At 37.7% G+C, this 23,346-nt stretch overlaps 1 protein-coding gene across 7 annotated transcripts in view; it reads right to left on the reverse strand.

Moving 5' to 3' along the window:
- Window positions 1-23,346, reverse strand: part of LOC150091454 (protein still life, isoform SIF type 1-like) — a 1,372,582-nt gene that overhangs the window by 520,129 nt on the left and 829,107 nt on the right. For all 7 annotated transcript variants that reach the window (XM_090375616.1, XM_090375656.1, XM_090375640.1 and 4 more), the window contains one exon: window positions 10,506-10,688. In XM_090375616.1, the coding sequence (XP_090231742.1) occupies window positions 10,506-10,688 (183 nt within the window). The remainder of the gene's footprint in view (window positions 1-10,505; window positions 10,689-23,346) is intronic.

Consider the following 23,346-nt stretch of genomic DNA (forward strand, 5'->3'; position numbering starts at 1 on the left):
CGAAACAGTTGACCTTCTCACTCAAACGCAACCCAACAATGGTGCAACCCAATATAAGAGGATCTGCGATTTCTGCTGTTCAGCAACATACCGATCTGGGCGTTATCTTTGACCAGAAGCTCTCTTTTCTACCACACATAGACCATCTACAAATAAAGCTGTCGACTCGGGTGGCTGCTTAAGCAACAACTTATGCATGTCCATGACCAGGCTGTTGGGTGCAGATATATTAAGACATGTGTCTATCCGGTCAAACTTTATGGCACAGAAGTCTGGACCTCAACTTCCACAATGCATCTGAGACAGATTTTTGAGGTCGAATTTTGGCTATTGAAGTGGGCCGTATGGAAATTGTCTTCCCCCTGCACCAAGGACCACCAGATGGCAGCCGCTCTAAACATCAGACTTCTTCCTGCCATTATCCATGAGAGAAGACTCGTTTTTGCTGTAAAAATGATGGTTGGCATTATTTCGGAACCGGACTTCTGGGCTAACTGCGGATGGAGAATCCCAGTACTTCGGGCCAATCCAGTCCTCCAGGCCACCACAAACCGGTTAAAGTTCTGATCTGTTCTTACCTGTGCAAATGCTGCAGTACATAGACTCCTTGGATGGCGACCTCTATAAGTTTGTATTGGATAAAAAATACAGGCAGAAATTACTCCATCGACTTCCTTCTCAGGACCGTGTCACAGGAAATTAGAACCTGCTCTCAAGGACCTGTCTATCACTGCCATGGATCCATCACCCCAGTGTTCCAACTTTCTGTGTCTGCTCAGATGACTCCAGCACTGTAAAAGGACTGCTTCCTGGGAATAATTTAACTTGATAACATGCTGTTGGGTAAATATTTTCATATGTAAAGTTTTCAATTTTTTTCCAGTATTTAAACCTACACATGTATAATTAGCAATAATATTGGTTTTTTTTTTCTCCTATCTCATCCTTGTTTATTACATTGTATTAGCCTTTACTGTAAACCCCTGGCTTGTAGCCGTGAAGGGTATTGTGTATGGCATGTGCCTTTTGTATGCAATAAAGAGTTCTTCTTCTTCTTCTTAAGATTCGAAAGTCAGCAGGGTTGTTAATGACACTAATGACAGTACGCTGCTGCAACAGAATCTAGAAAAGTTGAGCAGATGGGCTGAGAGGTGGCAACTGAAGTTTAACATTGACAAATGTAAATCTGCATATGGGAAGCAGTAACCCCATAGTAACCCCCCATACTACTGTAGTACCATACCACAGTAGTATGGTATGGTACTACACTGACATTGGTAGAGTGAAAAGGACCTGGGGTTAATTGTGTAGGCAGATATGAAGTTTTCTGAGCAGTGCAGATGGTCTGGAAGAGTAGCTCATGGTGTCTTGTCAATGATATACAGGAATTTTTCTAGCAGGGATAAGGAGGTGATTATCCCCTTGTATAAGGCAATGGTCAGGCCACACCTTGAGTACTGTATACAGGTCTGGAGGCCTCATTTTAAGAAGGATGTAGAGCTGTTGGAATGAGTACAGAGAAGGGCAACAAGATTAGTGAATGGAACAAAGGGTTGCTCTTACGAAGAAAGGCTTAAGTTTTTCAAATTACACTGTCTGGAGACTGGAGACTAGGCACCTGTGAGGTGATCTGCTTGAGGTGTATAAAGCCTTGAATGGTTTGAGCATGCTCAATGCTGATGGGATTCTTCCTCTTTCTAAGAATAATTGCCTGAGAGGGCATAAATCCGATGTGCAGAAGCCTTTAGCCAGTGGATGGTTCATTGCTGGAACAATCTTCCATCTGTTGTTGTAGAAGTTGATAGCTTAAACAGATTCAAGGCAGAACTAGACAAACATTTGGAGTGAGTGGATGAGTGAAATGAGAAGGGGTGTGTGTGTGGTTTTTTTTTTTTTTTTGGCTGATGCTATATAAGTTTGCTTTCTTGCATGATGTGCCCTTGCTAATGGTAATGCTAAAAAAGAATTTGCTCAATCCATTCAAAGCCTTCAACACTTCGATCAAATCATCTCACAGGTATCTAATCTCCAGATGCTGCAATTTGCAGAACTGAAGGGTACTCTTACCTTTCTTGGTAAGAGCACCCTTTTGTTTCCCTTCAAATCTCACTGCCAGTCTCTATATCCATTACAGAAACTCTACATTCTTCCTAAAATGAGGCCTCCAGATCTGTATGCAGTACTCAAGATATGTCCTGACAATTAGTAGTAGAGTCGCTCGTGGGAGAGGGTCCCATCCAAGTTGAATGGCTTTTTTTGGTTCTCTATCTTCAGTTAGTATATTTTTCAGTTTCACTTAGGTCTCATATTTGTTGGTACATAGGCAGGGTTTCTTGGTAGACAGCTAGTAGGCCTTATACAATGGAATAATCACCCCTTTATCCCTGCATCTCTTTAGTACAAAATCCCATGATCTGTGGTGGCAGCCTGTCTGCACTGCTAAGAGAACTTCACATCTGATTGCACATTACCCCCAGGTCTCTTTAATTTTCCATCATCCCGAGAGTAGTACCACATAGTTGGTACATTAATTACGGTTTTGATTTGATTTGATTTTGGGTTTACTGGTGCAACAGCAACCTAGGCTATAGTGCATCAACCACAATAAATGAGTAGACACATTAAATGTACAGAAACAAAGGTTAAAAGATTAGTGACCTGGGAATATTGGTCACTATGTCAGAAAAATATTTTTACAAAAAATATGTATAAAAGCAGCCAATAAGGTATAAATGATAACAGCTGACATGTGGTCATTGTCAGAGCGTATCTCATGAGTGTATAGGGCTAAACTAAAGTCAGATGATTAAAAGTGGCAAAAGATATATGTCATTCATGTCTAAAACGTGGACATTCAGTTAAAATGTCTCTAATGGTTAAAATGGTGTCACAGTACTCACACATAGGAGGGTTGTCAGTCCTCAGCAGAAAAGAGTGCATCAGACAACTATGTATTATGCAGCAGTGAGCCAGAGCAACTTCCTCTCTGCGACTCCTGCGCAGACTAAACTGCCATCTTTGGATTACAGTCTTGATTTGATACAGCTTATTTGTGGACTGTCCATGCCATAGTTGTTGCCACTGGGTGTATAATGCATTTCTTATCACTTGCCCATAGTCTGTATAAGGGACTAGTGGGCTGTGACTGCTGTGGGACTGTGCTGATTTGGATGCAGCATCTGCCAAATCATTTCTCTTGATCCCAATGTGGCTTGGGATCCAGCAGAAGCAGATATCAAATGCAGATTCACAAAGGGTAAACAACTTCTGCTGGACACTGGACAGGACTTGATTGGAATTATCTGATTATGGATAAGGCCTGTAATGCACTTAAAGAATCAGTGTAAACCATACACCTTTGATAATTGTTAGTTTTAATATGGCCAATAGCATACAACTCTGTGGTGTATATACTGCACTCCTGTGGAATTTTTTGAGAAACCGTGCTATCTGGGAATACAGCAGCAGATCCCACAGATGACTCAGTTTTTGAGCCATCAGTAAAGATGGGCAGGAAATCAGAGTAAGTAGAACAATGAGCAGCATAAAGTTGTAGGTAGACAGATGCTGAGGAGCTTGCCTTTCCCTCAATGTTAAGGGGAAAATTGCAAGGTGGAAAGTGTTGCCTTGGTGACTGGGCAACATTGTCTACCATGATTTGAAGCTCTCTGAGCAGCTCTTGGACATGAATACGAAAGGAACAGTTGGTAGTCCGACAGACATTATAGAGATTTTCCCATCGTGGCTCGAAAACAGATGGCCATGTAGGGTTGTCTGGCAGGAATTTCAGTTTAAAAGCATATTTTAGTGACAATTGCTTTCATCGGAGTGACAGTAACGATTCAGTTGCTTCAACATATAAACTCTGGAAGGGATGTTCATAATGCTCCAGTAGCAATGCAGATGGCTTGAGGGTGAACTCTGTCTAGCCATTGAAGTATGCTGTTTCTAGCAGATGCATACACTTGGGATCCATAATCTAATTTAGATCGGACAAGTGCATGGTAGAGGCATAATAAAGCGATCTGCTCCCCAGTTATTGGATGAGATTGCAGGCAACAGGTTCAGTGCACCTGTGTATTTTGTGTACAGTTGACAGATATGGAGTAATAAAGTCAACTTACTATCGAAAATCAGCTCCAAGAATTTTATCTCGGATGCTACTGGAATGATGTTTTGTCCGAGTTCGATTTCTGGTACAGGATGTTCTGGTTCCATTTGTGACAAAAGTGTATGCAGACAGTGATTTCTGAGTTGAGAAACTGAAACTGTTACTAATTGCAAATGATTTGACATGGTCAAGAGCATGCTGCAATTGTCTTTCAATAACCCTCATGTTCATGACTGTAAAAAGGTGTTAAAGTTAGAAGGTGGGTGCAAGAGTGCATGTGAACAGGCGAAGTTTTTACGGCTCCAGCAAATAGAGAAGTTTTTGCTTTTTTATTGACTTAAATTAACATATTAATTTATTTTTTAGAGTTGCTTTATATTCCTAGTAACAATACTTTAGTTTCAATTGAATTTAGATAGAGATTTTGTAGGTTATTACTTAGTATCGGTAAAGGTATCAAATCCATGTGTGGACAGGTTTTGCAGCTCCCACAAACGAAAGTTTTTAATTATACTTAGCCACTTCATTGACTTAATTGTTAGATTAAATTATTTTCTGTAAGTAGCTTATAGACCTAGTCAAGCTCTGTGGTTTATTCTGAATTTAGATAGCGCGATTTTGAAAGTAAATAATACCTCGTGTCCGTAGATGAACTGTTTGTAAATGCCGCCATTGTTATACAATACAACTTGTGATAGCGTAAGGTTTAACAGAAAACTAGATAGCGAGTATAGTAGTATCAATTAATCAGTAAAATTTATTAATCTTATTAAATTTCATTGTCAATTGAATTGTACTTTTTTAACTAAATAAATATAGCAACCTAGTTATTAAAAATGTAACATCATAAATTAATACATATAAGTTGACAGTGAATAAGAAAGTCATATAACGTAACTCGGAGATAATATTTGATACCGAAATACATATATATAGTGTTATAACTGCATTGGGATATAGGTTTAGGGTTATATTTTGTATTGGAATTTTATTGAACTTGAATAGAAATCATGACTCAGACCAGAGCAGCAAAGCAAAAGGCTCAAACTAGTGAAAGTGCTGTGGCTCAGGGAGAACTGAGGAGTGTTGTCCTCTGAATCACAGTCTATTGAGGCGCCTCCGTAGCCAGGTGGGAAGGAGCAGCAGTGCGTAGCACACGCTTCTTGATTAGACCGGGGTTCGAGCCCGTCACCACCAAATACAGAGGATGCGGAAAGGTCAGGGAATGACCACCGCATATCCCGGAGCAATATGGCCTTAGTTGCTAATGCTCCTAAAAACCAAATAACAAACAACAACAACAACAAACAGTCTATTGAAATGCACTGCTTGTTTGATGTTTGTGGAGCAATCAGGAATGGGACATGATATTGCCAAGGTATAATGTAAGGAGTGAGGAAATCAAGCGCCTATTCGGCATTGTTATGGGCATATCGCTTCCTCGATAACATCAGCAAAGAATATTTGCTGATGCTATCGAGGAAGAGTTAGTTGGGTCGGAAAATTGCTAGCTTGGGGGGGGGGATACACGGACTAATAGATTAACAGAGGTAAAAGTGATTCGTGCACTACTTCTATTGAAATGCAATTGAGCAGCAGTCTGGAAAGCAAGGCAATGGGAATTTCCAGGACTGCTGGGAGTCATAGTAAAACAAGTAAATACATGGGCTGTGTTAGGGTGACTACGAGTAGAAACAGGTGCACGTATACTTGCATGTACACCAATGCTAGGAGTATAGTTAATAAATTCGATGAGCTTGAAGTGCTAGTCAAGACATCAAAGGCCGATATTGTTGGGATATCCAAGATGTGGTGTCACACAGACATAAGCAGTGCAGAACTGGAATTTGGGGAGTACAATGTGTACAGAAAGGATAGACAGGACAGAAAGGGAGGAGGGGTTATGCTGTTAGTTAAGAAACATAAAATCTAAGGAAGCGCATCCAACTGATGTTGGTGGTCAATGCATTGTTGAGTCTGTTTGGTGTGACATAAGCACTGGGAAAGGAAAAATAAGAGTAGGCGTGTGTTATAAGCCCTAATGAATCTGATGAGTATAATGATTAATTCTGCAGAGAAATAGAGTGGGCCAGTAAATTAGAGTGTCTTATAATGGGGGATCTTAATTTCCCAAATATTGACTGGAATTTGTGGGTTGGTCACTCACGCACTAGCAAGGCTTTTTTGGATTTATTGGATGATTGTTTTCTACAGCAGCATGTATGGGAGGCAACTAGAGGGAGTAATACTCTTGATTTGATTATCAGTGATGATTCTTCATGCATCAAGAATCTGCAGATAAAGGAACCACTAGGTGGCAGTGATCACAGTGTGCTGAAGAGGGATTTACTCAAAGAAGTAACTACCATCAAGGGTAAAGGGAAGGGTTTTTGCTTTTGTAAAGGTGACAACGGTGTTCTGAGACAGTATTTAAATTCTATACAGTGGAACCAATTGAGGATGTTACCAGCAGCAAATTCAAAATGGGAAGCATTCACAGAATTAATCTTGGAAGCTACTAGGCTTTCATACCAACAAAGAAATATTGTTAAAAATTTAGGCCTAAATGGATGTCAGATGAACTAATGAGACATACGCCAGACAAGTCTGATGAAATATCACACACTACATTAAACAATGCTATTATTGCATGTTTTTATTTTACAACGTAGATTACCACAGCACACCTGACAACCAGTTCGTTTATGAAAATAAGAAAAAAAATTTTTAAAAAATTAATGTAGTTTAATTATTACTATTTTTAAATGAAAAAGACAGAGAAAAACAGAGTTTTTCAGACAGAGGAACTTGTTTGTCACATATATAACAATGGTGAGGGTCAAATTGAGTAAAAAAAAGACTGATAAGACTTATTTGGTGTTGTAAATCCATAGAGTTGGCACCTATGCTCGTGCTCTGTGCCACCTATCTCCCCACTGATTTCACTATCAATTTTGCTTTACCTATTTCTTATATTTTCATTTCACTACAGGGTACTTGTACTTGGGAGAGGACTAACACACCCAGAGCATATATCCAAGTTATGGCTTTTTACTTTTTATTTTTCCATCCTTCCTTTAAGGATTGCTTTATACTAACCATTTTATCTATTTCTTCTATCTCTTAAACTATTAGAGTAATTATCCCCACCCACAAATAACAGTAGTATAACAAAAAATATTATATACAGTAGAACGTTGGTTATCCGGAACGTCGGTTAGCTGGAACAATTTGAAAGGCTGATCTTTCTTCTTTTTTTTTTATTAATTGTAGTACAGTAAGCTCCGGTTATAGTGGTCACATTTACATATTGAATTTTGATTATAATAAGTGAAAGATTGAGTTTACCCATTTATAACAGATTATACAAACAAAAAGCCCAATAAACTGAAAACTGCAAATTGTTTTTATTGTTTTATGGGTGTAACCTCTAGAATTCTATGTGACCTTCAGAAATGTGCTTTAGAAAAATATCACAGAGACTACTGGGTTTTCTTGAAAACCATGAGTGAATTTCAGATTAGTTTGGTTCCAGATTCGGTAAGAATAATACTGATCTGAAACTGTGCAGCCCGAAAATTTTGAAAAATGATTTTCAAAATTTACGTTCAACTTTAATTGATTTCTTAATTAATTCTTTAAAATTGTTTTCTGATTTTTTTTAATTGTGTTCAATTGATTTTTTACTGTAAACATTTTGTGTTAATCTTTTATTTGTTTTAATTTCTGGAGAGTATCATATGGAAGTGTTCTATGTATCATATTGAGGTAAATTTCTCTCTTCTACAAATATTGATATCAATGTAGAACGTATTGAGCACCATAGCGCTGTTATATACTATCATATTTTTTTAATAGATAGTCATTAATAGGCTCAAGCTGAACACTGCAGAGAACTCATTGAGGCCACTGAAAGTAAACCCAACTTCCTGAATTTGATCATTATGGGTGACGAGACGTGCATATCCGGTATGACCGCTGTGACAACGTGCAGAGTGGAAGTAAGCAAACTCTCCCAAAGCCAAAAAAGCTTGTCAAGAAAGGTCAAAAATCAATACCATGCTCATCACTTTTTACAATAGCAAGGGAACTGTGCACAAAGTGTTACTGCTGCCTACTATCTGGACATTTTGAAATGTTTGTTGCAGAGAATCCATCATGTACAGCCTTAGTATGGAGATGTCAGCAGTGGTTCATTTTGCACGACAATGCACCAAGCCACAAGGCTCTTACTGTTCGAGGGTTTTGGCTAGCAAAAGACTCTGCACACTGTCACACCCACCATATTTACCAGACTTAGCCTTGTGTGACTTATTTTTGATTCTGAAGCTCAAGGCACAATTGAAAGGCTGTTATTTTCACAATGTCAACTCCATTCAAAGACCTATAACAAGAACAGTGAACAGTATACCAGCCACGGCCTTCTACCAGTCATTCCAGTCTCTTCATGACCGTTGCATGCAGTGTGTGGACAAGGGAGGAAGTTACTCTGAATAAACAAAGGTTAGTTTACTCATACATGGGATCATTATTTTTTTCTGGCATCAGTCTCATTTTCCAATTACCACACTGTAAATTTATTTCTTTTGACCTGTGTCCACGAGCATTCAGAAAGTGGTTCAAAGGTAAGGTTTTTATTTATTTTATTATTATTATTTTTTTTTTTTTCAAAATTGGCAGCTTCTTGCTATCACTATCACAATAAGTAACCTATGAGTTAATACTGTTGCAGCAAAGTTCACTGAGGACTCAAAATAATCATTAACAGTAAAAAATGGCTATAATGTTTAGTTAATGATCACATTCTCAATATTGATCTATATCTTTAACCAAGTATCACACTACTAAAAAGTAGTAGTTGTCGTGTTTTAGGCACATCAGAAACTTAAAACTTATTGCACCATTGTGTATTATGTTTATCAATGATTGGCTTTGGCTAACTGCAGTCCTGATTGAAAAGGCCTTTAGAAATCCCTCCAGTCATCAATGGGATTTGAACCCAGATGACTGGGTAAGATGTAAAATTCCTCCATTCTGAAACTTCCTTAATAAAAGTATAAAATTTAATTTACAAGATGATTATAATTTTTAAAATTTCATATTCTCTGTCATGAAGTACAGTAGAACCTGGATAAGAAATTCCCACATAAGAAGTTTTCCCCTGTACTAGGTTTGGTTTCTTAAGTCCCAATTTAAACTCTATATGTTGTAACGTAATATTTTCCTGTGCAAGTAATTTCCAGGGTAAAACGTTTTCCCACATAAAAAGTTTGTGATAAAGAATACACAGAGTATTATTATAATGATGTTTTCCCACTTGATACGTTTTTTAAATATAGAAATTATTTGTAATGGCATCGCTTTTGTTATATCTCATATTGTGAATAACTTCACAATGAGTTGCTCTAATATTGCACTACCCCCAATAAGCAATGTTTTGTCGATGGAGAAGACTAATGTTACTTATTCTAGGTGGATACCACCACCCAGGGTTGGCAGAGTGGTAGTATCAGCCGAGAATCTATTGGCAAAGTGTTGCCTATTCGAGAATCCATTGTCGAAGCGTTGCTTATTCAAGGTAGTTCAATATCAGGGCAACTCGTTGCGAAGGTATTCATAATATTAGATATAACAAAAATTATGCCATTTCATCTACTTCGGTGGTCTACTATAAACTAAAATGATGCTAAGCACTAACTTGTTCGATTAGTGAATTTCCTGTAGTCTGAGGCTTTCAGCACAAACCTTTTTAGTATAAACATTTTGATATAAGAAGGGACATATTGCAATTGCTTTCATCAATATCCATAATTGGATATGTAGACCACATTAAGTGTTAAGTTCTGATGGTTGTGAAGACTTCTGAATTACTTAGTGAATTGTTGCTCTGTTTTATTATAATTGTGACCTTTTAAGGTATGTCGAAACTCCATAGGAGCCATTCTTCCAACTTGGTAATGAGTTTACCAATAGCAGAATATTAAGCAATTAGAAATATTCAGTTTAAAAATGTTTCCCATAGGCATAGTAAAATATATAAAAATTCTAAAATAGTACATGTATCTTTTCATTTTTATTTGTGTAGTTAATATTTCATATGCTTAGGTCACTTCCCCTTCTAAGACGTTTTCCTGCATAAGAAGTTCTAAACCTCTAGTCCCTTGGAAAACTTGTTATCTGGGTTCTACTGTATTTTATTTATGCTTTGTCCAAATTGCAAAATAAGAAGGGATTCTTTTGTGATTGAAAAATCAAAATTCAATCTGGTTAACCTGGGCACTAGGCATTAAAGAATAGTTTTATATTACATTAATATGTAAAACTGTTTCCTTAAAACAGAACAGATACAGAGGATATAATTTATCATAACAAAATTCAAAATCATGCATCTTACTTTTGGATTAGGTAGCTCACTGTTTTGTAAGGAGGACATATAGCACCTTAAGCGAAACTGTTCACAGTGAATTCGCTCTAAGTTTTCTTCCCACTGGCCAATTTGATTACTTAATGTTTGCCTGCTGTCTGCATCGGCAACTACTGTTAACTGGAGTTCAGCCATATGCTTCAATTTGAAATCCTAAATGTTGAGCATTAAGAAGCTGCATTAGATTTAAGTAACAGCTCTGATAAGAAAGGTATACAAAAAAATTTCAATTTTTGAACATAATAAATATAGTTCTGCTTAATTAATGGTTTTGCAATCAGCGATTAAATTTTTGAAGAAATTTTTCAATATAAAGTAAAACTATATAAATCCATTTAAAAAAATCTGAATTCTCAAAATTCAATAAGTTTTTAAAAATTTTACTTAAAATAAATAAATAACGAGTTCCAACCCCTCATTAGGGATGATGTTGCTTCAGCTCTTGGTATAAATTATGTTAAATTAATTAATTACAATTAATAAATAACACAGTCATATATAGTTATACACAGGGCTTGAAAAACATGGTCACCATGACAACTATGAAATACAACTTTGGAAACTAGTATTTTTCGAGATATAGTCTAGCAGTGATGCTGTCAGATTTGACTGGCAGTTTTTTTGCTTTATGATACACAGAGGTCTATATTTCTCAAGGAATGATACAACCTTCAACAAAGACACAGTAAAATTGACTTTTAGAACAGATCCTTAACTATTGACAACATTTCTTGAGTGGTATGGTGCGTAGGTAAACTGTTTTGTTTAAAGATAATAAAACACCCAAACCTACTTTGGTATTATATTTATTTCAGAAATGGAAATATGTACATAATGCAGTCAAATGTTTTGTGGTATTTTCTTACCACTTCTTCGGTGACAGCTGTCTTTGTGATATCACTGTGATCCAAAGTGATCGTTTGTAATGGTAATATTGCAAAGACGTCTATCACTGAAGAAGTTGAAAAAAAATACCATGCAACGCTTGACTCTTTATGTACATATTCCAATTCAAAAATAAACATAATACCAACTGAGTTGATATATTTGAGTGCTTTATTACCTTCAAGCAATACTGAGAATGAATGAACTTTATGGAATGAATCTTGCTGGTTGAAGGAATGTACAGAAGAATAATAGCCTAAACCAAGCATATAAAGTCTCTATCACTCATACCTTTCCCATCACCAAAAAGTGGCTATCCAGTTTCACTTTGAACAACTGCTGTGCCACACATTTCATTTCTGTAATCTACAACACACTGCCTGAATTTAACCTTATGGGATTGCCTTCTGTTTACTTCTCAAAATTTTGTATCGATCCCCCTGGTTTTTCTATTTTCTGTCAGTGAATATATATCTCCCTCATTCAGTTTCCTTAGGGGCTTACATACCTATATCAATCCCTCCCCCAAGATGTCTAATTGCCATGTTAAAACAATTTCTTGTATTTGCATATGATTATATATGACCAGGATTATCTTGAGCCCTTGATCTAATTGCCACTTCTAAAAATTAGTCGTAAGTTGAGGGTGGGGGGAGTAGGCATACTAAAAAAAAAAGAAAAAAAAAGTCCTCTAGAATGGACATTATAAACTTTAATCATATGATGAGATGAAAATAATGGTGTTTGAATTTTGTAGTTTCTAACTTCTGAATATAACCAGTATCAATCAACTTTTCTTTGTGATATGGAATGCTCCATTTATAAAAAAAAAAAACTAAAAATATTAAAACTTAAATTTTATCCACGTGTCTAATTATAAATCATCTGTTAACTATTTTCAGCATACCAAAGCAACACAAATCAAAAAAGCACAAGAGGTGTTAAATTGCAGAATCACTCCCTGAATTATAAACACCTGAGTTAACAAGTCATGCATGTGAACAAAGCTCAATAAGATAAACAGCCTAATGTTTTCATGAATCAACAACCATTGAATGTTTATTTGTATTTTCCTTGATCATTAAAAAAGGATAAAATCTGCTGTATCAATGTTGAATAAAAAACTGATTATGAAATGCTGTGTTGAAATAGTGAAATTATGAAATAGTGTGTTGTAGATTACAGAAATGAAATGCCTGCCACAGTGGTTGTTCAAAGTGAAACTGGATAACCACTTTTTGGTGATGGGAAAGGTATGAGTGATAGACTTTTTTTCTCCTTTTTATAGTTTTATTTACTTTTATTTATTTTTGTTTTATAAGATGAGAAAAGTCCCCATCATTGCATCATTTAGTATTTTATAATAATATTATTAACTTCAAAGAGTAGTCTGTTTTCTACATGAATCAAATTCCATGATATGTTTCCCACTGGTTGCTCCTAATCAACTGACAGCCTCTGTCGTTCAACTTGTAGGACATATAAACTTGCAAAATGACAGTTATTATTATTTTTAAAATTTTAGAATATGAAACTAGAAATCACAAAAAAAAAAAAAAAAACAACACTACTTGTTAAATGTTTACAATGATAATAGCTGTCAGTCATGACAGCCATTATCATTGTAATCTTTCGACTCGCGACTTTTTTCAACATAGACCTGTACGTGTTGAGTAAATCTGCAGATCTCTTACTCTTAATATCATCAGTTCCAATGTGTACAACAATATCATCTTTTGTGCCTTAAAATATGATATCTGCTCTGCAATGTCATCAAATTTTGCCCCTGGCAGAAGTTGATGACCAGACATGCTCTGGTCCTGTTCCACCTATCCTTCTTGCATAGTATATTCCCCATCTCCCTAAAAATAGTCACCAACAATAACTAGTTCCTGTGGGACCAGCACATTCTGCCTTGAAAATTGCCTCTGTGTTGCCTGATGCACGGGAGTGAGCTCTGCCGTTGAGCTTGGCAGCTGAGAGCTTGATGGGCCCCTCTTACTAAATTCTTCGAGGGCATTTACCCTACACTTCAAGCTCTCATAGACGCCCATCAGAACGCTGAGTTGGCGCCTAATTTCTTGACACTCTAGGCATCTAGCACACACAAAGTCATTCTCCTTGGCTAGATCATGTCCTGTTTTAGAAAGTTCAGCAAACATTTCACATTTCACAAATTTTGAGACTGTGATGCATTGGAGAATTGCCCCCTGTGTTTCTCCCCTGAGTCACAGCACTCTCACTAGTCTGTGATCTTTGCTTCGCAGCTCTAGTCTGGGTCATGATTTCCGTTTAAATACAGTTTAATTAACAATGAAATTTAATAAGATTAATAAATATTTTTGATTAATTGATAATACTATACTAATCTAACAGATTCCTAATACACTGGTTCGTATTACGTTATACCTTACGCTACCAGTTCGAAATATATACGTTACACTATTTCTCTCAAGTTAATAGCGTAGCTTAATTTTTACGGTACTCACCTTTTGTATAATCTGCAATTGATGCTTGAGATAGGATGGATACTAATTTGAATTTAAATTGGGATTAATATTGATAAATTTAATTTTGAAACAGAGTTAAAATATGCCCAAGGAAATAGAAGTGCACATCTTTGTCCTTGGTTGTCATAGAATTTAAGGTTAAAAATGATTGAAACTATATCTGTAAATCGAGGAGGCCAATAGCCGTAATGAATTGGCTTTCATAGTAAATGTCTTCAGTTGGCGGTAGTGAGAAGGGAGTGAAACGCACATATTTAAAGGACTCTATGTTCCCATGATGCTCTTTGATACATGCGGGAATCTCAGATGCATGAGATTCCAAACCGGAGAGGTTATAGGGTAATTTGGCATTTATTACGTTAAAATTAGAATGATGGCGAATCCATTCTATGATGAGGGCTTCGTACTGAAAAATTTTAAAACTAGATTTCAATTTAATGATGGGGATGGCTGAATCAACTAAAGGAGTGTGATTGTGGGATTGTACATGTAGTGTGATTGTGGGATTGTACATGTAGTGTGAGTTCTGTGTTTGATTGTGCTGTTCTAAAGCTATTGTAATGATAATATGCTCGTGTATTAGATGTTGTTGTGGAGCCATATTTAGAGGTGGTGCTACCAATGTAGCATGCATTACAGTTTTGTTGGCATTTGATTAAATAAACAATATTGTTCATGTCACTGATTTGATGTTTATGTGTATCTTTATATGAATTAAACATTGATCCTAGTTTATTATATGCTGAAAATGTGAGAGTGATGTCAGTACCGGCAAATACTCGACAGAATTGTCCGGCAAGATTACTGTGGTAAGGAAGAATGATACGTATGCTACTGCATGTAATGTGTTTGGATGGTTTGTTGATATTATTTTGGGCAGTAGAAATAGTTTGTTGAATCAGTTTAAAAGGGTATTTTCTGGATATGAATTTTTCTGTAAGGTATTGACGTTCGCTAGATAGGTCATCTTGCGTGGAACTGTATTTGATGACATTATAAATTTGGTTGTAGAGGATGGCTTTTTTTGTACTAAGTGGATGGTGTGACTCAAAATGTAAGTATTTTCCAGTGTGAGTGTTTTTCCTGAAAATTCTAGTTCAGAGTTTGGTGTCCATTTTGTATATGGTAAGGTTAAGGAAATTAATTTGTCCATTTTCTTCTATTTCAAGAGTATATTTTAATCTGTCGTGTATTGAATTAAATTTAATGAAAAGGTTATCAATTATGGTTTTGTTCCCTATTATAAGGATGTCATCTGCATATCATGCATATAATTTGATCTCTGAAGGGAAAGGTTGTAATATTTGATTCTCTATGGAGGCTAGATAAATTTCGGATAGGAGGGCCGAAATTCCCAATCCCATGGGTTTGTTATGTTGTTTGTTATTTGGTTTTTAGGAGCATTAGCAACTAAGGCCATATTGCTCCGGGAATATGCAGTGGTCATTCCCTGACCTTTCCGCATCCTCCATATTTGGTGGTGACGGGCTCAAACCCCGGTCTAATCAAGAAGCATATACTATGCACTGCTGCTCCTTCCCACCTGGCTACGGAGGTGCCAATCCCATGGGTAAACCTAATATCTGTTGGTATATCTGATCGTGGAACCGGAAATATCTGGCATCTAATAGAAGTGATGTGAGTTCTAGTATACTATTAGTTGAGAGAGAGGTGCAATTGATTAAGGTGCTGTCTTCCATTAGGAAATTACGTAAGGCTTGCAGAGTGGATGGCAGGTGTACATTGGTGTATAAAGAGACTATATCGAAAGATGCTAAGATGTCTTTGTTGGAGATTGTAATAGAACTTATTTTTTCAAATGTTTGAATGGTGTTATTAACTTTATATTTTGAAAATCTTGTAAGGGAGAAAATGATCTTTACTAGAAAGGAGGATAAGTTGGTGAAAGCTGATTTATTGAAGGAGACTATTGGTCTTAATGGATGGTTGGGTTTGTGTAGTTTGGTGATACCAAACATGTGTGGAAGGATGTTATTTTGTATGCCGATTTGTTGAAAGGTATGTAAGTTAATTTCTTTATTAGCTCTTAATTTCCGTAAGATGGTATCAAGCTTATTTTTGTGTCTGGAAATATTGTATGTACAGTTTTGTATGTATCTTGGTCAGAGAGGATTTGTTTCATTTTATCAATATATGTACTTTTATTTAAGATCACTATGGTATCCCCTTTATCAGCTTTCTGTATAATGATGTTTGGATTATGTCATATTTTCTGTATATCTGTTAGCTGTTGTTTATTTATATTAGATTGGGGTTGGAATTTTGAATTAAGGATGGAGTTGGCCTGATGTATTATCCGCCATTTATCAGGGTGGTTTTCCAATTTGGCCTGAAGTTCTATGATACATTCTTTAGATGGATAATGGTTGTCTTTTATAGCGAAATTAAAACCGTATTCAAGGCCGGCAAGTTCAGTGGTGGTAAAAGGAAGTGAAGAAATGTTTACAATAGAAGTTTTTGAAGGGGGGTGAGTTTTCTGTGTAAGGATATTCCATTTTTTAATGTGTCTATGTTCAACATCGTTAACAGTGGCTTTAATACATATATCATTATATGTAGTGAATTCTATCCAGGTTACACTATTTCTTATTGATTACAATATGGCGGCTAGTTCAACAATATTGGTGCCAACACCGGGAGTTGTAACTTCCAAAAATCACTAGTTAAATTCAAAATAAGAAGCTAATGAATACTACTAAACCTATTTAATATCTTTGTGAAACACAATGTAGTATGTTAATTAACGAAGAATACAGTAAAGCTCAAAAAATACTTATCCCTTTACAGCAGCCAAATATCCACTGACTGTTCTCTTCTGCGACTAGAGCCTTTTAGGTTTCTCATTTGTAGAGTGCATTATCAGGAAACGAGGTGTCGGGCCTGATACGGTTTCAGTTTTTTGTCTTTTTGCTGAAGTGACATCAGCAGGGTCAATGTCTAATTTCTCGGATAGAGACTATGTTGTGGCCCCAGAAGAAAGAATTTTATCAGGATTTGTGGAGTGTTTTATTTTTTCACGTGCCCGGGCTCCCCACCCACCACGGAGCCCAAAGGGATGCCCACTACTAGGCATGCAATAAATGTGCTCTGGTGTAGAATGCCAGGGCTACCCAGACACCATACCCACCCCACCTCCATCCTGAATCTTGTCCCTTGGACCATGAGAGTAGGTGCATGGCATTGCCACGGTTGACCCTTGAAGGCGATTGATCCTAGTCGGTCCATCCAGGACCACCCTGGATGGCCCGACTAGGATATTGTCAAAGCAGGGGCCAAAGTGGTGTGTTGAAGTTGGGTCCCTCAACCACCAGAATCCCCCTTTCCAAATTTCCACGGGTTGCAGCGCATGGCAAACATGCCAGATTCCACTGATGCTAACCTGGAACCTAGGCTGTGGGCATTGGATCCTAGTGATACTAATCTAGAGAACCAGCAGCATCACTGGGAGGTCCCCTCACCATGTACAGATGGGAAGTATGGATGTTGTGCAGTTTCCATATTTTTTCTTCACATAAAGTTACAAGACCACTTCATCATTTGTCTCCTCCTTATCTATCTCCATATTTTCATTTGTTGTGGGCAAGGAGTCAGATTTTTTATTTTTCCAGGTAGTATTTTGTTTAGTTAGAAGTGGAGCAATAAGTGGTATCGATATGGGAGTGGCAGTTGAATGCTTGTTTTGTACTAGCTTTTGATTGCTCGATAAGAAACGTGCAATGTGAGCAAAAGATTATTTTGGTGAGACTGTCGTATCAGTACGAGTCCCAACAAATTGCTTCCGTACAGTCTTCTGGGCATAAAAGGGCTTATTGCTATCTATTGGCATTACCAGTTTTCTTGCCTCCTGATATGGGATATTCAGCTCTGCTTTGTGTTGCTGTATTTGCTTTTTTTTTGTTTCCACCAGTAGCTTTCCCTTCAATATGCAGGTTACTCACCTTCACAATTGACAAAAATAGGTTTCGTGGCTGTACATTAATTGCCTTCGCACTCTTTTGTACCATAATGGGAACAGGCAGGTACTCCAAGAGAGGTGCCCCTGCGAATGCCCATATTTCTGGAATTAAAAACATTGCATGGGGTTTGGGATGTATGGCCTTTCCTTGCAATTTATGTACCCAGCTTTTATCGATTTTGGAGATGGAGAATTAAATGCAAGGATAACATTTCTAGTTGTACTAACTTCGCATCCTTAAGAATGAAGATTATATTCACAGCTATCACACCCCTTGTGGCTTCAGTTTGGTGCAGATTTCCTCCTCAGTAAGCTCAAGGAGGTCCCACTCTGAGATGACACCTCTTCACGAATTTAGTGTTCTGTGTGGTGTCACAGTAATAGGTATTCCTCTGAATGATGTTTTTTCATTTTTCTCCATAGTATTTTGTTTCTTGGAGTAGCTGCTCAGAGTGGCTTGTTTTTTTTTTTTTTTTTTTGGTTTTTTTTTCAATTAAGAGGTCCCCAAAATGAAGAATGTTAACTGATTTCAGAGAACCTGCTAACCCCTCTAAACCCTTTTGTATAAAAAAGGGCGACATTTTCCCAATAGGTTTCTTAGTTTGGGAATGTATAATCAAGAATATATAATATTTGGGAATATATAATCAATAGGACCTGACAGAACCTCAGTTCGGGGTCTTTTTGGTGCATTGATATTGTCTGTTCCTTCATTTTTCTTTTCTGAAAGAGACTGGGTTAGGGGCCTCAGAAGAAATTACTTTATCGGGATTCCTGGAGATTTTGTATTGGTTCAGTGCCTGAGCTCCCCACCCACCACAAAGTCCAAATGGGACACCCACTACCCAGCAAGAAATAAATGTGCTTGGGAGTGGGATGCCGGGATCACAGACACTACACCTTTACCCTCATCAGCTTGAATGCTATGCCTCGGGCCATGAGAGTAAGAGCATGGTTATTATAATTGTTATTTTTGGATTTTAGGAGCATTGGTAACTAAGGCCATATTGCTCCGGGGATATGCGGTGGTCATTCCCTGACCTTTCCGCAACCTCCGTATTTGGTGGATCATGGACTCGAACCCCGGTATAATCAAGAAGCGTGTGCTACGTACTGCTGCTCCTACCCACCTGGCTACAGAGGTGCCATAAGGGCATGGCATTGACATGGTTGGCCCGTTCAGGCAAACCCACTAGCCAATTGATCCTAGCTGGGCCATCCTGGACCACCCTCATCTTGTCAAAGCAGGGGCCAAAGTGGTGTGTTGAAACTGGACCACTCAACTACTAGGATTCCCCCTTTTCGGAATTTCAATGGGCTGCAGCATACAGCAAACATGACAGATTCCTATAACGTTAGCCTGGAACCATAGGCTGTGGGCATTGCATCCCAGTGATGCTAATCTAGAGGATTAGCAACATCACTGGGAGGTTCCCTCACCACGTACTGGTGCCCACATCAAGGGGACAGACAAAACCAACCATCATTGTACACTGTTTCTAGCAGAAGCAACAGACCTGAGAACCATAATCAAGTTTAGTTTAGAATGGATAAGAGTCCCACAGAACTGGAGTAGGGTACAACAAACTGCACCGCACAAAGTTTACAAAAAGGGACCGTAGAATATTGAGCCCCTTGGTGCACTTTGTCCATAGCCGACAAATATGTTGTATAAATGTCAGCTTATTGTCAAAAATAAGTCCTAAGAATTTAACTTCTGCTACCAGCAGGATGCTCTTTTGCCCAAGCCTTAATTCTGGTTCATGGTGCAGATTCCATTTGCAACAAACGTGTACACCATGGCAAAATACTCAAGAGTGTAAATCCTAAACAAACTTGAAATATGCATTTAACAGAAAGTTTTTAACAAAAAGAGTTAGGTTACCTCTAAGACCAAAGTCATAGAGCTCTTGCAACATGCCAAATCACCAGGCTGTCATACACTTTTTTCAAAATCAAATAAAACTGCTACCAGATGCTCAGATTTAATAAAAGCACCAAGAATGCACGTTTCCAATCTGATTAAATGATCCACAGTACATATGTTTCTTCAGAAGCCACACTGGATCGTGGAAAGCAGACCATTTCCAAATACCACATAAGGTGAGTATTAATCATTCTTTCCAGGACCTTGAACAAGCAGCTTGTCAGAGCGATGAGACAATAGTTACTTGGATTGTTAGGATCTTTTCCTGGCCTTGGGAAGGCAAGGACAATTGCCTTTCATCAGGAATCCGGATATTTTTTTTCCAAGAAAGATTCCATTAAATAAAATTAAAAAGTGATCCTTAGATTGTGGCGAGAGGTGTTTTATCATTTTGCAATGGATGCCATCTGCCCCACTGTACTTAATCATGTGGGAAAAAGTGCTGCACTTAACTCTTCCTTTGTAAAAGACTTATGTGGTTCGAGCCCTGTTGAAAAGAAGTTTAATGGAAGTTTCTCACCTTTCTCTTTCAGAGCCAAAAATTCTCAGAGAAATGATGATATTATGAATATTTCTTCAAATATTTTCCTTAGAGTATTTGCAACTGCAATTCAATCTATAATTGGATATCCAGTGTGCTCAATGATCACTAAAGGGTATGGTGGATATTTTCGAACCATTTTCTTGATTTTATCCCAGACTACTTTTGAATTAACAACCTCGGTTGTGGAGGAAATAAAATGAATCTAAGTTTTCCTTTGGCTCTGACATCAGATGTTGTGTGCTTTGGCATGTGCATGTTTAAATGATATTAAGTTTTCTGTCATGGGATATCTGTGGAATATCCCCCAGGCTTTGTTTTGTGCCTTTTTCTCTGCTGTGCATTCTGAATTCCACCAGGGTTTGGGAAAAAGTGGAAATGGGTGGATGTAGGTAGCATCACAGAAAGTATTGTCCATACTTTCTGTGATGAACTTGACTGCCTCATTGATGGGCTCCTGACTAACAGTGGTGATGACAAAATTTCCCAGATATTGAAAGGTATTCCAGTCAGCCTGATCAATCTTCCACCATTCTAAACTAAATGGGAAAACACAATCTACCACTAATTAGGGTGGTAATCATGGGGAAGTGTCGCTTCCACAGGTTTTCCTCCACCTCCAAAGGTGAATGGAAACAGATAGAAAGATCAATGGCAGAAAAGGTATGGCTAGGCAAGTGAAAGAAGGTGTTTGTTTCCACTTTTAGAAGGGAGAGATCATTGTCAATAAACATAGGCAGAATGTGCTGGTTCCACAGGAACTAGTAGTTGTTGGTGACTATTGTCAGGGAAATGGGGAACATGCTTTGTAAAAAGGATAGGTGGAAGAGGACCAGGGTATGTCTGCCAGGGGCAAAGGTTGATGATGTTGTAGAGCAGATATCATCTTTTAAGGGCAAAAAAGGTGATATAGTTGTACATGTTGGCACTAATGATATCAAGAGTAGGAGATCGACAGAATTACTTAACAAGTACAGGTCATTGTTGAAAAAAAGCCATGAATTAGGGTTGAATTTGAAAGTGTCTGCAATTCTGCCAAGACACGATAGAAGCGAGTATATGATGAGAGCCTTGTCGAACAATTCAGCCCTGGAAAGATTGTGCAAGGCTCAAGGGGTAGAATTTTTTTCAGCCTGGACTGTACTTGTTAACAGGAGAGATTGCTTCTACAGGGATGGGATACTTGGTATTGGTATTGGTATTTTTGGGCACAAGGGCAACTAGGGCCAAAATGTGCCTGTTCTTATGACCTGTTTTTATATAAAATTTGGTTCCAGTTTGTAATCATAGAAAATCATATATTTGTATCTGCTTAAGAAAGGTAAATAGTTCTTTTAAATTCGCATTGTTTCCAATAATATGGGCAAGTGATAGAGGCTCTTTCAGTTGTGACAGTGAAGGGAAACTATTTTTTCGGAAATAGGAATACTGCTTACAATCTAAGAGTATATGCTTGACGGTAAGTGGTAAAGCACAATGAGTGCATTGAGGTGGGACCTCCTGCTTGAGTAGATATATATGGGTTGGATGTGTATGCCCTATGCGTAATCTTGCTAGCACAACCTCTTCTTGTCTGTTTTTTCTTAAGCTAGATTTCCATAGTGCTGGTTTCTCTTTGATTTCAAGCAATTTGTTATTCGTTTGTGACCTCCAGATTTCAGACCACTGGATTGTATTGATTTTTTTAATGTGCTTCAAATAATCTACGTATGGTACATGGTAATGTGATGGTATTGCACTGTTTGGTTGTTTGGCTGCCTGATCTGCTCTCTCGTTACCTGTGATACCAGAGTGCCCTGGGATCCAGCAAAATAGCACTGCATGATTCTTACTTCGTAGCTGGTTTAAGCAGGAAAAAATTTGTTTTATGACGGGATGCGATATTGAAAGTTTATTGTCCAAAGCGGATACTGCACTCATGGAATCTGTGTATATTATACTGCTAGTATTGTGGGAAGTGTTTATATTTTCTAGGGCTAATTTTATTGCGTATAATTCTGCAGTGTAACTGCTACACTCAACTGGTAATGATATTGAAAGCGTAAAAGTGGAAAAGACAGCTGCAGCACCAACAGAAGAGTCTGTTTTCGAACCGTCTGTATATATTATACAGCGTTGAGCATTGTTGAGGGCATGGTCTTTATGTAGCTGTTTAATACTTTCATATGGCAGGGATTTTTTTCCCCATTGCTGAAAATAGTTATCACAGTGAGGGAGAGTTACAGACCAGGGTGGATCAGGTACATCTTTCTCTTGAAGCATATTGTCAAAGTTTATGTCCCAGGCATGTATCAATTCTTTTAATCGAATACCAGTGGGTCTATTTTCTGTAACTTTGTTGTTGTAGAACGTGATCCAATCAGGGTTGAGAATCAATGATCGAAGAGGATGGGCTGGAAGGCTTTGAATTTTGGCTGCATAATTAAGGAGCAGCATTTTCCTTCTAAGGTGAAGTGGAGGTTCATACGCCTCTACATACAGACTCTGGACAGGGGATGTTCTAAAGGCTCCTAGTGAAGTATGAAGGGCACTGTGTTGGATGGTGTTCAGTCTGGTTACTGCACTTTTCCTAGCAGAGTCATAGACAACAGCTCCATAATCTAATCGGGACCTGATAAGAGCGCGATACAGATGTAGGAGAGAGTATCTATCAGCACCCCATTTCATGGCAGAAATGGACCGAAGAATATTTAGTTTCTTTAAGCATACTGTTCGGAGATATGTTATGTGAGAAACAAAGTTAAGTTTGGTGTCCAACATTAAACCTAGGAAACGAAAATTACTGGTGAGCGGTATCAGGTGGTTCTTTAGCCGAAGTTCCGGTTCCGGATGCAGCTTGCGTTTTTTGCAGAAGTGGATTGCAACTGTTTTTTGTTCTGACATACGATATCCATTCTGCTGTGTCCATATTTCCAGCTTATTTATGGAGAGTTGCAGCTGTCTTTCAATGGTAGGAATATTTTTTGAACTGC

Source organism: Mastigoproctus giganteus, chromosome 1 (genome assembly GCF_048544385.1).
Source record: "Mastigoproctus giganteus isolate SK-2022 chromosome 1, ASM4854438v1, whole genome shotgun sequence".
Lineage (NCBI taxonomy): Eukaryota > Metazoa > Arthropoda > Arachnida > Uropygi > Thelyphonidae > Mastigoproctus > Mastigoproctus giganteus.